General features: G+C 49.6%; 1 protein-coding gene across 1 annotated transcript in view; it reads right to left on the bottom strand.

The window, feature by feature from the left end:
• The window catches only part of TBC1D10A (TBC1 domain family member 10A), a 30,896-nt gene that overhangs the window by 4,894 nt on the left and 13,595 nt on the right, over nt 1-12,407 (bottom strand). Inside the window, exons 2-3 of the mRNA XM_010992284.3 lie at nt 6,074-6,173; nt 2,066-2,173 (exon numbers count right to left, since the gene is read on the bottom strand). Coding sequence (XP_010990586.1) covers nt 2,066-2,173; nt 6,074-6,173 — 208 coding nt within the window. The remainder of the gene's footprint in view (nt 1-2,065; nt 2,174-6,073; nt 6,174-12,407) is intronic.

Below are 12,407 nucleotides of genomic sequence, written 5' to 3'. Positions count from 1 at the left end.
CAGGGCTGGATACTGTCCGAGCACAGTGCAGGTTTGCTTTTGTTGGAAAGGAGAGGAGAGTCCCACAGGTTCTCCTGAAGGGCCCAGTGAGGCAGGGACCCAAGAACCCAAAAAGTCAGGTCCTAGGATATGCTCGCCTGGTACCCCAGCAGTGCAGGGCACTCGGCCTCACAGGCGTGAGTGAGAAAGGAAAGGGTGCAGCTGAAGGGCCTGCGGGGAGAAAGTGTGCTGGGAATCGAAGGCCGGTGCAGGCTCTCTCCCAGAGAGCCCGAAAGTGCTGGTGCCACCATGAAGAGAAGCCGGAGAAGAAAACCTCGTAAGAAAAGGACTAGAAGGTCCTTCCCTGCCCAAGGAAGAAGGAAGTAGCAGCAAGTGCTGAGAAGAAGGAGCCACCAGGGGCTGCAGAACCTGCCCTGACAGCTGAGGCTGTGGTCAGCCGCCTGGGTCCACTAGGGAGCACTGGGACATGGACTGCTGCCACCATCTGCCCCATCACTGTAGCCTTGCCCCTGGGCTCTTGTGCCCACAGCAGGCAGAGGGAGCTTGTCATGCCTCCCCATGTCCTCCACCTCATCCACAGGCAAAGTCCTTACCAGTGTGTTCACAAACCACTGCTCTGGCCCCAAAGACTGCTTCCAGGGACCCACTACTCAGTTTCGGAGCATCTTGAAGGCCTTTCTTGGCAAATCTATCTTCTCCCACAAGCAACCTTCGAGACCCCACAGAGGTAGCCAGGTCTTCCCCGGATGCACCACTCTCCAGACATGTAGAGCACACAGCTCCGTGCTCTGGCTGCTCCCAGAGGATGTGCTCACATCTGCTAACTGTGGAACCAGGAGGCTGACTGGGCCACCCGGCGCTCGGTGCTCATGCCTGTGCTCTTGTAGCTGAGGGTAAGCCATGGGCTTAGGGTGAGGCTCCCATCCCTGAACCTCCCACTCTGCCCAAAACTCAGCCCACTGAAATGGAAGAGATGTAGCCACTGGGAGGAAGACTCTGGAGTCAAGACACCACGTGAGTGGGGCATGATATTAGTGCCCTGTGGGGCAGTCCAATCGCCCTGATTCAGGGCTACCCTCAGCCAGACACCACTAACCCCCTGTCCCCTAGGGCCAAGTGCTGCCAGCAAACAGCTCTCACCCCCTCCAAGTCAACAGCAGAAACTCTAGGCTGCCCTGCCTGCTCTTCTCAAGGAACGGGTTTGGCAGGACAGGAATGTTCACTGAAGCATGAAGTATGTCAACAAACAGCTAGTAGCTGGCAGTTCTGTCTCACTGCCTGTCACCAGTCCCAAGAGCCTGGGAGATACCCTGATGCCTGGGACCAAGTCTGGCAGGTGAGCCTGGGCAACCCCAGGGAAGCCAACTGGCTCCCCTAGTTCCCTAGAAGAACAGGCTGGAGGTGCTGCCCAGTCCAGGTGGGCCCCAAGAAGCCCCATGAATAGAGGGGTGTTCCTTACCCTGGCAACTGTGGGGTAGGGGACAGTACATGAGGGTGGGAAGGCATGGTTGCAGGGGGTATCCTCTCTGGCCCCTGACAGGTTTCTAAACTCTAAGGATACTGGTTTGGCTCTGCTACCCCTGGTGCTGGCAACCCCATAAGCAACACAGGTGAGCCATGCTTGGACAAGGCAGGAGAAAGAATAGAGGATAGGAGGCCAAGGGGTGCTAGGGTCCTGTGGCCCCACTGGGCAGGCCCCCAAAGGCCCGGAGCACAAGGCCCAGGGCAGTCAGGGAATGGTCTGAGTGTTCCCTCCCAACAACCAAGAGCTGAAGGGTGGCCTGCTAAATCCAAGAAAGCAAACCTGGTGGTTGTCAAGAGAAACAGCAGGAATAGGGGGTCCAAAATCTGTCCATCCCACTGAGGCCAGCTCAGGGCTGGAGCCTCAGAGGAGCAGAGCCCCCAGGAGTCACAGACTGGCCAGGCCTGGCGGCCGGGCTCTTGAGGGACGATCCCTCAATCACTCACACCACTGAGCTCTGGGTGAGCACACAGAGGATCACTGCCATGCAAAGGATATCAAGAGAGGACGGAGGGAGGGCAGGGTGAAGGAAGGGCAACTCACGTCAAACTTCCCAGGGTTCTGCTGCAGCTTCACCTTGCCCCCTGACAGGTATTGCCAAGCACGGCCCCGCAGAGAAGGTGGGATGCCCTTCTGGCACCGCAGACGGATCTGGAAGTCAAAAAGAGAGCTGTGCCCATGCAGCCACCTGGGCAGCTCCCCCAGAGGCTGTGTGCTAGCCCAGCCCTTCTGCTGGTGCACATCGGGCCTTCAGTGAGCACGTCAGCTAGAGCAGAAAAGGGGAGAAAAGAGGACTTCTCCTCCGTTGGTACAATGCAGATTCTATGACGAGGGGAGGAATATGACTGCAATTAGATACGCTGCCACCAGGTGATGGCAGAGTCCCCACGTTTCCTGGTCCAGTGATAATACAGGCATTCTTAAAGTCTACCACAGGGTTCTAAATCCCCATCACTATTTTCTGAATCAAAATGGAACCATACAAGTTAGAGGAGCCCCAAGGGATATCACCAGGGAGGGATGTGCACCATGTGGAGCACAACTCAGTCACAGGGAGAGTAGCTCACGAGGTGACCCAGAATGTGCCCAGAGACGTGGCCCAGGCACTTTCATGGGAGTATTTGTTTAAGCAGCTGTGTGGCAGGACACAGCCAGCCTAGAGAGGAAAGCTCTTAGGAGAACTCAGAAGGAAAATGGGAGCTGATCAGAATGGCTCCCTCTTTGTTGGGGCAAAGGCAGCTGGCCTGGGTGCAAGTCCTGATCCCAGCCGTTGCTAAAATGGCACAGGTCTTCCCCATCACTCACAGGCTGAGAGAGGTGAGGGAGGAAGTGTTTGGGGTAGCTCGTGACCCAGAACTAGCGCTCAATTCATTTGCTTACTGCCTTTATCAGAAAAAGGCTTCTGCAGCCAAAATCCAGTTTGGAAAACCATCGTGTCTTTTACAAATGGGGAAACTGAGGCATGGAGTGGGAAAATATTATGGTCACACTGTCAGGGACCCTGCCACCTCCCAGCTACACCACCTAGGCTAAAGGATTCAGCCCTGTGCACTTACCACTCCCCTGGCCTCTCGGAGCCAGACAGGAGGCCAGCTCCTCTGGGCTTGTGGGCAGATGAGGCTCTAAGGCAGCTGCCCTGATCATCCTCCTTGACCTCAAGGCCAAGGGTCCAGGAGGATGAGGACAAAGGTAGAGGCACCACTCCTATAGAATGGGGGTGGGGGATTGGCCAATGACACTCCCCTCGGCCCCTGCGCTAAGCAGCCTGGCCTGAGATGGAAATGGGAGCTCAGGGCAGTGGGAAGACAGCACCTGGATATGAGTCTGATTCCAGTGCTGACCTTGGCCAATCACTTCTCATCAACAGTAAGATAGGATAGTAACAACTAGGATTCTATTAGAAGGTGGCAGGGGGTGGGGTAGGGGGCAGAAACATGCTTAGCATGGGGCCTGACACAGTCTGTGTTCAACAAACGATGCTTTCCTCTCTCCGCCTCCAATCCCAGGAAGATGCCTGACATAGAAGCCCAGGGCCTCGGCTCATACCTAACCTCCCCTCACCTGGAAACCCCCTCACAGTCCCATTGGAAGCTCTCAGAGTAGGGAGCACAGAAAGCCCAGGCTTCCTGATGACCAGCACAAACAAGAAAACTTTCCAAGGGTCAGAGAGAGTCAAGAACCAGGAAGGAGACAGACAGACAGGCTGAAGTCAGTGGGGGTAGAGCAGCATGGCTGGTCATAGGAGCCAAGCTTGAGCTTCTGGGACTGCCTGCAAAGTAGGGAGAGGAAGGGAGAAGGGAGCTGCCCCAGACTCCAGGAACAGTTTCCTGCTGCTGTGGGGCAAGGGTCTCCTGAAGGAAGCCACTTGATCTGGGCAGGCTTTGGCAAAGGGATGCAGTATGGCCCAGAACCACAGGCCCTTTAGGCTCTGCTCCCCCAGGGCCGAGCTCAGCTCAAGCCAGCCCCCACATCATCCAGGCCCAGAACACTTGGCCTGCCCCAGAGGAGCCCAGGAATACCTTCAGCCCACTAAGTTCTCAAAGAGGCCCCACCCTCACCCAGGCCCAGGGCCAGGGAAGTGGGGATGGAGAGCCAGAAGGTCAGCCAGCCTTCCCTCTCTGGCCTCTGGTATCCTTCTCAGCACGCAGGTGCTGAAGATGGCAATCTCCTCCTTAGGGAGGAGGCACTGGTGGAGATCAGGAAGGATAAAGCAAGGGAAAGCGCTCAGCAAACAGAAAGCGCAAGGGATTATCATTCTCTGAGCCAAGGCCTTGGGAAAGGGGATCTCTGATGACAATTGAGTGAGGCCACACCCGGCCTGCAGAACTCCAGGGGGGCAGGGCCAAAGTTTGAGCAGAGCCCTACAAAGGAAGACAGCATTCTAGCCAGAGCCCTGCCTCCCTGGAGGGCCTGGCCCCCTCCTGGGGACTAGGATAAATGCAGTGGGTCTGGATCCACTTCCTGATGCAGGTACCGTCCTTCCTGTGCCACAACTTCCTGACTACTGGGAAAGCCCAAGCCTGCGCAGCAAGGCAGTAAGAGCTCCCAGGGCCAGTGAGGCAGGAGAGGAGCAGAGGGCTAGGTCCTCTGTGTAGGGTGGGGTGCAGCCTCCTGCGGTGACCCCTGCTGGGCAGGGGTAGCCCTTGGCCTCTAACCGCAGGGCCAGGGAAGCAAAGAGGAAGAGGAAGTGGTACTGGCTGCTCTGCTGAGAGGAGCTCCCCAAGGCTCCCCTCTGGAATCCCCATTTGCAAGGGAGGCTGGGGCAAGAAGGCGCTAGTCACCACAGCAGACAGTGGAAAGGGAGCCAAAGCTCAGGCTAAAAGCCCATGGGCGGAGGAAGCAGGGAAACAGATCCCAGAGTCAGGCAGGAAGCAGTTGAGAACAGCTGCCTTAAGAAAATATTTTTTAAGTGAAAGTTTTTCTAATAAACAAAAAACGAATGCCCCAAAGCCCACATAGAACAGCAAGAAAGAGCCCAGGGCACAGGGCTTTACAGTAGGAACCTCGATCAGGACTGTCATTCCCACTTGACCAGGAAAACTGAGGCTGAGAGGGTGAAGTGACTCACCCGAAGTTGCACAGCCAGCCGTGGGCACCAAGAGAGGAAGGCAGTGGGGCCGGGCCCAAGCCCTTATATGACCTTCAGTCCCGGGCTTTCTGCTAAGCCCTGCAGCCAGCTGGGCCAGCCTGAACTGGGCCAGCATGTCAGCGGACGACAGCAGGCCAGCGGGTTCACTGAGCACTAGGTACTTATGCAGAAAGACCCCAGCTGTGAGACTGTGGACAGGCCTCCTCTAGGCCAGGGAGTAAGTAGACACTGGACAAGAGTATCAGTGCACACACTGTGGTGAGTAAGGATGTTCTTACAGGATGACAGAGGTGATGCCTAAAGCAAGCCCACTAGAAAAGGACCATTGGGTATTTTCATTTTTATAAGACTATTAAATTGTGAGATTACTTTTCTTTCGTTTTGCTTTGGCCAGGAGGCAAGAGGGAACTCATCAAATTAATCCAGAGGCTGAAGAAGGCCCCTTATTGTGGTGGTGAAGAGTGCAGGCACCAAAGGCAGACTGCCTGGGTTCAAACCTTGATTCTGCAGTCGTCCTAAAGTGGGTAATACTGCCAGCAATCTCCCTGGGTGTTGTAAGGATTATCCAAGTCAAGTGCCCAGCACTCTGCAAATGTTCAACGCACATTAGCTATTATTAGTTTATAAAGTCCTCCCTGATAGGTGGTAAGCAGCAGTAAGGACTTCCCCCAGGAGAGCTGGAGGGAAGCTGCCCAAAGGGCTTTTGGCTAAGAGAGGTTTTAAAGTTTGTCTGCAGGACAAAGTTCTGTGTGGGTCTGAGGCCATCTGGGAGGACCGAGTGAAGCCTGGGCCTTGCCCTCCAGCCAGCTTCTGTTCCCATTTCTGAGATGGCAGATGGGGACACCTAAGGCAGCTGGCAGCTGGAGAAGCTCCTGCTCCTCCAAGCTGGTGCAGCTCATCCCTCTTCACTTCCTCCCCACGCTGTCCACTCCCAGCCGGAGGCCCCAGGCCAGGCCCCTCACCTTTTTGTGCTTCTTGGCCATCCATTTGTCCCAGTTGTTGAGCATGTCCAGCCACTTAGACTCCCTCTGCCTCAGCACCTCCAGCGGGACTTCCTCCAGCCTGTGGAGCAGAGGGCAGGGCCTGTCAGACGTGCCAAGAGAAGCAAAGGCCCTGGCCGAGGCCCTGGCCACCAGTCTGGTCGGTCTCCATTCCTCCCCCTGCTCCCCATCCCTGCCATTCCCTTCGGAGCTGCTAACTCATGAACGCCCTGACACAGATGCGAGGGAACACGGCCCCCTCCCTGGAAGCCATAGGTTGGAGAGATACCAAGTTCAAGTGCCCACTCCCCCAGTGTGTCAAGCGGCCAGGAGTCACCGTGCCCCTCTGGGGCAGAGGCCTGAGTGCCTGCATCTGTGCACCAAAGCAAAGTATTCCCATCCTGGGTCTGTCTCAACAAGTAAGCCTCTTCAGAGGTCTACGTGCAAGGTACAGAGCTGGACGAACAAACTAGTCAAACAAGTACAGAAATCACATGCTCACCTCTTCACTCCACCAAAACTAGTTACTCATAGTTTCCCCAATTACGCACTGGCCCTTTCCCACTTCTCAGCCTTTGCTGGAATAGTCTCTGCCTATCAAAATCCTAAACACGCTTCACAGCCCTAACAAATAGGCATCGAATACCACTTGTATTTATACATCTGCTAACTGAGGAGCTATCACTACTGGCATTGTTCTAGGGCCAGGGCGTCTGGGCCAGCTTCGGGGAAGCACAAGTGTGACTAGAACAAAGTCCCAGCCCTCACAACACTGACATTCTACAGAGCTCTGAATGTCCGCTAGAGCCAGTGAGGAACACACCTCAGCATGAAGACCCACCCCGGGTAGCCCCAAAGAGCTGAGGCAGGCTGGGGCAAGATATCTGGCTTAAAGGGCACTGCAAGTGAGCGAGCTTCCTCCAAGGAGTGAGTCCCTGGGAATTCACGAGTTCACATAACTAAGGGGCAAAGAGAAGAAGGAGACTAGCATTTGTAGGCTGTGTACTCTACATATGCTTCCTTATTTAGTCTACAGAGCAATACTGGTAAGAAAACAACAATGGAAAAAATAAATATATGTGTGCACCTCTCTACCCACACATGCACACTCTCTTCTTAAAATTATTTTTAAAATGGTGGAATATGGATCTTTAAAATTTCTTTTTGTGCCCTTTTTTTTTTTATTAAAAAAGTACTTGACATCATCGAGAAGTAAGATACTCGGGGAGGGCATATTGCTGAGAGTCAAACAGCAAATCAGTGGAAAAACCCAGACTCAGATCCAAGTTAAATCCTAGCCAAGTGCCTCCACTCAGTCCTGCTGACCTCCCAGAAAAGAGGGCAGGGTCAAGGCACTCGGGCAGCTGGGAGGAGGCTCTCAGGAACAGGACACGGTGGGGCTAGGGTTTGGCCCAGGCCTCGATTCTGATTCTTTTTCTGCCGGAAGGAAATGCACTGCGGTAACTTTTACTGGTTGGAAGAGCAGAGGGAGGGGCCCGAGCAGAGCAGAGGCCTCCAGACACAAAAGGGCAAGCCCTCTTCTTCAGTGTGTTTTATCTGGAGAACTGCACAGACCTGAGAGCAGCCTTACTGCTGAACAACCAAGGAGGGACAACAGCCTGGGGCAAACACGGCCCCCTCTACACACTGACATAGGCCACTGCCCTCTGGAACTGCTGCCTCTCTCACCACCTAGAGGCAGAACCAGGGCTCCAGGACACTGTTTCTTATCCTTGTCCATAGGAGAAAAGCAGAGACCACCTCTTTAGATAAGGTAATATACAAAGGAATGGATGCATGTGTCCAGGCAAACCCCAAACACACAGGGAGCAAAAAACAAAGGCCCAGCATCACAGGCTAGGTTGCCTCCCATCACCTACAAAGCACTCACTTACACAAGTCAGAGGATGAGCCTCCCAGCTAACCAAAAGAAAGAGGGTGCCCACACTGAGGCAGCAGGAAATCTCAGCAGTTATGGATGTGGATAATATCTGATCCAATCCTTGCATTGAGTAGATGAGAAAATGGAGGCCCATAATAGGACAAGACTTTCACCTGAGATTACCAGTTTCCAGACAATTCCCATCTGATTAAATACATGCTCATTTGATACCTCAACCCTCCAGTCAGTCTTTGTTGATAAGATCTGACATCAGGGCCTCAGAGATACCCATTCTTCCAACTACAAATATACAGGGGAACACATTCAAGTTCAGTGTTCTTTTAAATGATGCCAGATAACAACTTTGGCAGTTTCAAAGCCGCAGCATAAAACCTCAAACCGGAATTTCAAATGGGTACAGAGCAAACAACCATATTTCCTGGATTCTAAGACACTACTGATTTTAAATTACACTCTTGATTTGGCAAGATCTTTCCAGAAACAAAAAACCCACCACTACTTTACATGTGCACTGAAAGGTTCATACATGTCAACTGAAAGATCCATTCTGATTTTTAAAACCTTAAATTGGGACATTTTTGAGGAAATACAGTCATCTGAGTGACTTCTCCTCCAACAACAGAGTTTAACCCACCTGGAGAGGGTGGGAAGGAAGGCACGGGAGGTCTAGGTGCACCCAGCACTCAGCACTCCACATGCCCCTTAACTGCAGGTCATCTTCTGCTGACGTACAGGATGTGCTCCTGAAAAGCTGCAGGCGATCCCTTTTTTTTTTAAATCATAAGGTTCACACAGCATTCAGTCTAGTCGGTCAGGATCTCAGAAGGCATCTGATCAGACTGCTGTCTGATTCAGGAAACCCTTCTACAATAGTCCCTTTGCCCTCTCTGAACCTGTTTCCCTATTTGATTAGATGGCCTGCACTGTGAATTGACCCTCAAAGGATGCCCAGAAAGGAGCCATGAGATGAAGTTGGAGGCATGATGACACAGAGGCCCTGAGGTGGCTTCCTCCTAACAGTGGGGGGAAGAGCATGAGCAAGTTTCTAGTGACAGGGAAGTTGATCAAAGGGTCAGTTTAGGGGTCAAACTGCCCATGGGGAATGCTTCAGTTCTGAGAGTTTCACTCACCCTGTTAGAGAACCCCTCTTTCCACGGACTTACGGTCAATCATTCTACGACAAAGGAGGCAAGAATATACAATGGAGAAAAGACAGTCTCTTCAATAAGTGGTGTTGGGAAAACTGGACAGCTACATGTAGAAGAATGAAATTAGAACATTCTCTAACACTATATACAAAAATAAACTTAAAATGGATTAAAGACCTAAATGTAAAACCAGGTACTATAAAACTCCTAGAGGAAAACATAGGCAGAACACTCTTTGACATAAATCCTAGCAGTAATTTTTTGGATCTGTCTCCCAAAGTAAAGGAAATAAAAGCAAAAATAAACAAATGGGACCTAATTAAATTTAAAAGCTTTTGCATAGCAAAAGAAACCATCGACAAAACAAAAAGACAAACTATGAATGGGAGAAAATAATTCCAAATGATATGACTGATGAGGGATTAATATCCAACATATATAAACAGCTCATACAACTCAACATCAAAAAAACAAGCAACGCAATTAAAAAATGGGCAGAACTGAACAGATTTTTTTCCAAAAAAGACATACAGATGACTGACAAGAACATGAAAAGATACTCAGCAGTGCTAATCATTAGGGAAATGCACATCAAAACAACAAGATATCACCTCACACCTGTCAGGCTGTCATCAAAAGAACACAAATAACAAATGTTGGTGAGAATGCAGGAAAAAAAAGAACCCTCGTACACTGTAGATAAGAATGTAAATTGGTACAGCCACTATGGAAAACAGCATGGAGGTTTCTCAAAAAACTGAATATAGAACTACCACATGACCCTGCAATTCCACTCCTGGGTATATATCCAAAAAACACAAAAACACCAATTTCAAAAGTTACAGGCACCCCAGCGTTCACAGCAGTATTATTTACAGTTGCCAAGATATGGAAGCAACCTAAGTGTCCATCAACAGATGAATGGATAAAATGTTGTATGTATATGCAAAGGAATACTACTCAGCCATAAAAAAGAACGAAACTTTGCCATTAGCAGCAACGTGAATGGACTTGGAGGGCATTATGCTAAGTGAAATAAGTCAGACAGAGAAAGACAAATATTGTATGATATCACTTATATGTGGAATCTCAAAAATACAACAAACTAGTGACTATACCCCTCCCCCCAAAAAAAGCAGACTCACAGATATAGAAAACAAACTAGTGGGTACCAGGAGGGAAGGGCCAGACAGGGGTCAGGGAGTGAGCGGCACAAATTACTGGGTGGAAAAATAGGCTCAAGGATGTACTGTATAACACAGGGAACATAGCCAGTATTTTGTAATAACTGTAAATGGAAAGTAATCTTTAAAAATTTTTTAAATTAAAAAAAAAATATGGAGAAAAACTTAGGGAAACACATCTTACCAGGGTACCAGGTATTAGAGGAACATATAAAAAATGTCTAGTAGTTTGCAAGTGACTTTAAAATCAATACTAAAATTACTAAAGATTAACCCCGAAATATTTTAATGTGATTTATATTTTAATGTGAACATTCAAATGTATAAAGTTTTATTACTGTTTATTAGCATATTTTAAAATTTTAGACTGTAAGGTTATTTCAATCCATTGCATGTCAATAGCTGACTGGGTTTCTCCTGAAAAAAATAAAATCACATGTGTTTTTAATATCAAAACTAAAGAAATATTTTGAAAATTAAAAAAGAAAAGAAAAGAAAACCCTTCTTTGGCTAATGTGGCCTGAAGGAGTCTTTGTAACCAAAAGAGCCTAATGAAAACACTCTCCAGCGGCCCAGCCTCTGCTGGAACTCCTCCAGGGATGGGGTCTCATTATCTCCAGGAGAAGCCACTCTATTGCTGAAGTTTCTACTGTTAAAACTTTCTTCCCCATGTAATGCCAAAATTTTCCTGGTACCTTCTATCTATAATCTCAACTCCCTCTTCTAAGGCTGAACAATTCTCAGCCAGATCAATCTCATACCAAGCACACACATGCTTACCCCTTGTCACCCACCCATCCCTACCTGGAATGTCCTTTCTTCTTCCCTCTCCAAGTCACAGCAACACTTTCAGGGCCCAACATAACAATAAAACCCACTTCAACCATCACAGCAGAAATGGCAGTTACCATTTGTACATCATTTACTGCTTACCAACATCTTCCTAAATGCTTATATACATTATTCTCATGTACATTTTATAATACCCTACCCTAATATTCTCTCCATTTTCCAGAAGTAGAACCCACACTTAGTAAAGTGTCTTGCTTAAGGCCATGTTGCTGGACTCAAACCCAGGTCTGCCTCACCCCACAGCCCATGCTCTTGACCATGTACTACACTCCTCTGCCCTTAATGGTCAAGCCCTCAGCCTGCACACAGCCTCCATGCCTGCCCAGATCTCATCAGCTGTCCTCCAATCTGAAGACCTTCATCTTGACTTAGAACACCATTTCTCAAAGTTTCTAAACTGAGACCCACAGTAAGAAAAACATTTTATACTGAGAGTATACACACACACACACACAACCAAAATATATTTTATAAAACAATTTACTTACATCTACTGATGCACCTGATATTTTCAGTTCAATTGTTATATTATTCTATTCTATTTCTTCTTTTTTTTTTTAATGCTGGTCACAATGCCCTAAAATTGATTTCTGCACTAAATCCCTAATGAATCAAGACATGGTCTGAAACGAGCACTTCATTACAGCTTGCATCATATTGCTCAGCACTATCCCTTCCTAACTGGATTGGGTCTTGAACTTCTTTAACTCCCACCATGTACCTCACAGGTGTTCAACAGATGCCTGCCTGGTTTGCTCCATGACATACCTTTATTTGTATTGCATTCAGGGCTACAGGCCACTGTTGGCTACATCAATTTTATTTGTGCCCCTAGTAGCCCAGTGAGATCCTCACAGATTAATTACCATTTCCATTTGACCCATGAGAAACCTGACCCAATCAGAGAGACTACGACTTGGGCAGTTACAAAGCTATTAAGAGGCAAAACCAGGGCTTTCCTTTGCCACAGTGATTCATGTACTGCTTCTTGCTCCCCTGGGAAGGCTGTGAGGAAATTAGGCCGTTCTCCAGATGCCTCCGTGGGGCTCTATCTCTGGCTCCAAGGACAGGAGATAGTCTAACCCCCTCCTCCAGTGTTCTGACTGTTTCAGTGAGCGGCCTGACCATACCTAGCCATGCTCAGTGAGGCCAACATGCTGGATGGACAGAGCTCGCAAGCACATCCCCAGCTGGAGATGGCAAGCCTGGGCAAACGTGCTATTTGTCAG

The sequence above is a fragment of the Camelus dromedarius genome, chromosome 31 (assembly GCF_036321535.1).
Source record: "Camelus dromedarius isolate mCamDro1 chromosome 31, mCamDro1.pat, whole genome shotgun sequence".
Classification (NCBI taxonomy): domain Eukaryota; kingdom Metazoa; phylum Chordata; class Mammalia; order Artiodactyla; family Camelidae; genus Camelus; species Camelus dromedarius.
This window is presented reverse-complemented; position numbering and strand designations above follow the sequence as displayed.